This window comes from Ranitomeya imitator, chromosome 10 (assembly GCF_032444005.1).
Source record: "Ranitomeya imitator isolate aRanImi1 chromosome 10, aRanImi1.pri, whole genome shotgun sequence".
Classification (NCBI taxonomy): Eukaryota; Metazoa; Chordata; class Amphibia; order Anura; family Dendrobatidae; genus Ranitomeya; species Ranitomeya imitator.
Genome location: NC_091291.1, coordinates 120898877 through 120902764, shown reverse-complemented (window position 1 = coordinate 120902764; position 3888 = coordinate 120898877). Strand labels below are relative to the sequence as shown.

The window sequence follows — 3888 nt, the reverse complement described above, 5'->3', positions numbered from 1 at the left end:
AATATCGTCCCTCCAGCAACCAAGACAGTAAATGTTGGTTCCTAACCGACTCTTTTTTTTTTTTTTTTTAATCTGGACGGAAGGATTTTGTGGCGAACACTGTCTGCTGGAAGCTGTAACCATGACGACGACCCCCCTCCCTGGTGGCTCGTAGATCGCAGAGGGAGGAGGCGGAGGGAGACCCCCTCACACTGGGCAGGACTAGTCCCCGGGGATCCGTCCCGTCCCGGACCCGTGTGTCACCCGTGGATCGGAGCTGCTGCGCGGTGTAGAGGACGGATCGGGTCTAGGAGCGGCGGATCTGGTGCTCAGGGATCAGCGCAGGGATTATCAGCATGTGAGGAGGGACACAGGTGAGTGTGAGTGGGGTCTCTGTGTCTGGATATCCTGCAGGACGAGTGGGGGGTGGAGGAGGTGTAGTTCTCACCCGGGGGCCGCTGACAACTCACCAGGTGACACTGCTGCCCATAACTTTAAGGCACCACCGACACAGCTGGGCGCAAGTAACTGATCAATATGGACCATGATGACCGATCCCATTGGGACCATAATGACCACCCCTTGGGACCACGATGACCGATCCCTTTGGGACCATGATGACCGATCCCTTTAGGACCATGATGACCTATGTCTTTGGGACCATGATGACCAATCTCTTTGGGACCACGATGACTGATCCCTTTGGGACCAGGATAACCGATCCCATTGGGACCACGATTACCGATCCCATTGGGACCACGATTACCGATCCCATTGGGACCACGATGACCGATCCCTTTGGAACCACAATGACCGATGCTTTTGGAATAACGATGACCGATCTCTTTGTGACCACGAGAACAGATCCCCTTAGGAACATGAGGACAGATGCCTTTGGTACCATGAGAGCAGTTCTCTAGGGACAACAATGACTGTTCCCTTTAGTACTACCATCACAGATCCCTGTGGTACCATCATGATCGATCGGTTTAGTACCATGATGACCGATCTTTTGAGCAGCTAATGACCCATCTTCTTGGGACCTTTCACATGCATCCCTGTGGGATTCTGTTGACCCTTTCCTTTGGGAAACTGATGATCCACTCCTTTTGTACCAGGGGGCTCTTTTAAGGGTAAATCATATCTTCAGACTGTGTCCTATTACACATATGGGATGCTGACAAATGATACCAGAACCCTAAATTCTCCTTCTTCTTTTGGGACTATGATGGCCGATCCTCATTGAGACCACAAAGAGTGATCCTTTTGGCACCATGATCCCATTAAGAAACCACTGAATCCTCAGTTAGGGGCAGTCTGGGGGATGATGGCCTGGTGATACTGATAACCTTTTTAGGAGATTATTTTATGGAATGGTTTAATTAAATGACTTATCTATTCAAGGTTGACCGGGTCGGCAGCATGGTTTGTATTGGATTTAAAGCAGAACTAGAGGTCCACTGACTTAAAGACAAGACCTCCAGATGCCCTCCTTCTCCTCACACCGCATGTCTTGGTGCTGCCTCCTTCCTGCATTTCCTTCTTCTCATCCCCGCACATGGACTATGATGAGATCTGTCCGCTCTCTCCATTCGTTTCTTATGGACGAGCCTTGTGATGAAGACCTGACAGCCGGGAGCTAACACTACAATGGATAAGGTAACAGCGGCCGCCTGCAGTATGTCAGCGTTAATAATTCATTCTACTTAGTAAGTCCCATCCTGCCCTTTTCAATATGAGTTTTTAGTAAAAATTTATCATTTGACTCTTTTAGGAACAACAGGGAGAATTCACGTTATTCTTCCCGGGAGCCGCCGGCTTTCAGTTATAGAGGCGCGGCAGTGCAGCATCAGTCACTGCTTAGTACACTGAGCAGATGCTATGATCACAGCCCGCTGTACACAGATGTGCTGCACTGCGAGCTGTCAATCAAACTGCTTACAGTGTAGGGATCAGTGAGTGAAGGCGCGCTGGCACTTCTCCATAACTGAAAGCCGGCGGCTCCTGATAGCTTTCAGTAAGGCAGATTAAGGCAGCTATTAACCTTCAGATTAACCCTATATCTGAATTTAGGGACACGACCGGTTCCCTTTAATTGCTTTATGCTACTTACCCATCATGGTGATTACTGACCTATAGCATAAAGTCATCATCCCACTTATTCTGCACAGTGAATGCCATAAAAAAAATTTAGTTTTGTCCCTTATCACTTTTCATTTGTTGTTCGGGCAACAAAAAGTTGTACCAAATGTAACCTGTGACTCGTACGAATGAAGATGTGCAAAACTTCTGTATCAGCTACTACATCCCAATGGCCCAATTCATCATTTAATTATAAGTCACCATTTTTTATTTTTTTTTTATCTTTTGTCATTCATTGACATTTTTCTGCAGCAAATTTTTCAACTTGTGCACGCGGACCATTCATTTTGCACAAAATATATAACAGTTTTTGCTTTTATAGTTTATCTATTTATTATTATTCTATAGTAAATATGAATTATATGTTTATATAATAGTATATTATAATATAATTTAATGATACATAATGTAATGATGTAATCATACGAAAATATAATAATAAAAATCATATAATAATATAATGTGATATATTACTACATTTTTATTATTTTGCATATTTTATATTTATTTAAATCTATATTTTCTGTTTTATTTTTTTGGGTATTTGTAGCACAAAAAAAGTCCCTCGTCCTGATAATATTTATTTTTTTAATTACAGATGCACAGAAAATTATTCCAGGCTATGGGGGAGGGGGGTCTGGAGAACATTTGTCCAAAAATGTAATGATTCAAAAATAAAACTAATTTTTAATTGATGAATGAGTCACAAACGTTTGGCAATTACAACTACAAAAAAAAAGACTAAAACAAATTTAAAAAAAAGGCACAAATTAAAATAACAGTAAGGAGAGAAAAACCCCAAAACGACGCAGAAATGCAGTAATGAATAAGAAGTTCTGCAGCAGCTGTAGCATTCGTGGTCCCAGCATGTTGTTGCTGAATGCATTAACCTTTGCACTCCCTCGCCCGGCCGAAATAGATCAGTTGGGAGAGCGTTAGACTGAAGATCTAAAGGTCCCTGGTTGGATCCCGGGTTTCGGCAGAAGCTTTTCTAGCTCTGAGCTGCTTGGAAATCTTGTGGTTTCCCTTTTTTTTTAATCTTGAGGTGACGCCATGTGTAATAATCTATGACTTTATATTACAGTTCTTCGCCACCTTTAAGTCTTCTCTGCTTGCTGTCACTGAATGGGAACATAGGTCGTCCAGGCAGCAGTAGGGTGCAGGGAGGAATGCTGGGAGTTGTAGTTCCTAGGTAATGTGTAGGGATGTAGATGATATGGGGCGGCTTTTGTTTTTGGGGCGTGACTCGGACTTGAACAGACTGGGAGTAAATGTTATTTCCTAAATTGGGAATGGAGTCCGTTTCCTCCGCAGGTTGCAGTGTAATGGAAAAGCGCTGGAGGTTTATAAAGCAGCCGGCGAGCAGTTTACATTACAGGGTTGTTCTGGGGGACGTGGCGGGCGGAAGCTCGTACGGGTGGGATACAGCGGCATTTATTAAAGGGGTATACCCTTCATATAAAGTAATGGCGGATCACTGGGGTACATCACTTTATGCTCAGGTTACTGATCCTGGTGTACCACGCTTGTACGTTCTTCCTCCAGAGCAGCGCTCCGGCCTCCCGGCTGTGCAGAGGACAGAAGCCGTACTGACCCCCCACTGTATATGGGGCCTCTATGGCTGACACTGTATATGTGGCCTCTATGGCTGACCCTGTATATGGGGCCTCTATGGCTGACACTGTATATGGGGCCTCTATGGCTGACACTGTATATGTGGCCTCTATGGCTGACACTGTATATGTGGCCTCTATGGCTGACACTGTA

General features: G+C 44.7%; 1 protein-coding gene across 8 annotated transcripts in view; it reads left to right on the top strand.

Annotated features, from left to right (window-relative positions):
• The first annotated feature begins 47 nt into the window (after window positions 1–47).
• The window catches only part of CCDC30 (coiled-coil domain containing 30), a 61260-nt gene continuing 57419 nt past the window's right edge, over window positions 48–3888 (top strand). For 4 of the 8 annotated variants that reach the window (XR_011315521.1, XR_011315520.1, XM_069742154.1 and 1 more), the window contains exon 1: window positions 1500–1638. Coding sequence is in view for 5 of the 8 variants with exons in the window: in XM_069742154.1 (XP_069598255.1) it covers window positions 1630–1638 (9 nt within the window). In the remaining 3 variants the exon portion in view is untranslated. Of the gene's footprint in view, window positions 354–1383; window positions 1639–3888 lie in introns of those variants that run through there. The other 4 variants (XM_069742156.1, XM_069742157.1, XR_011315522.1 and 1 more) reach the window with 4 other exon arrangements.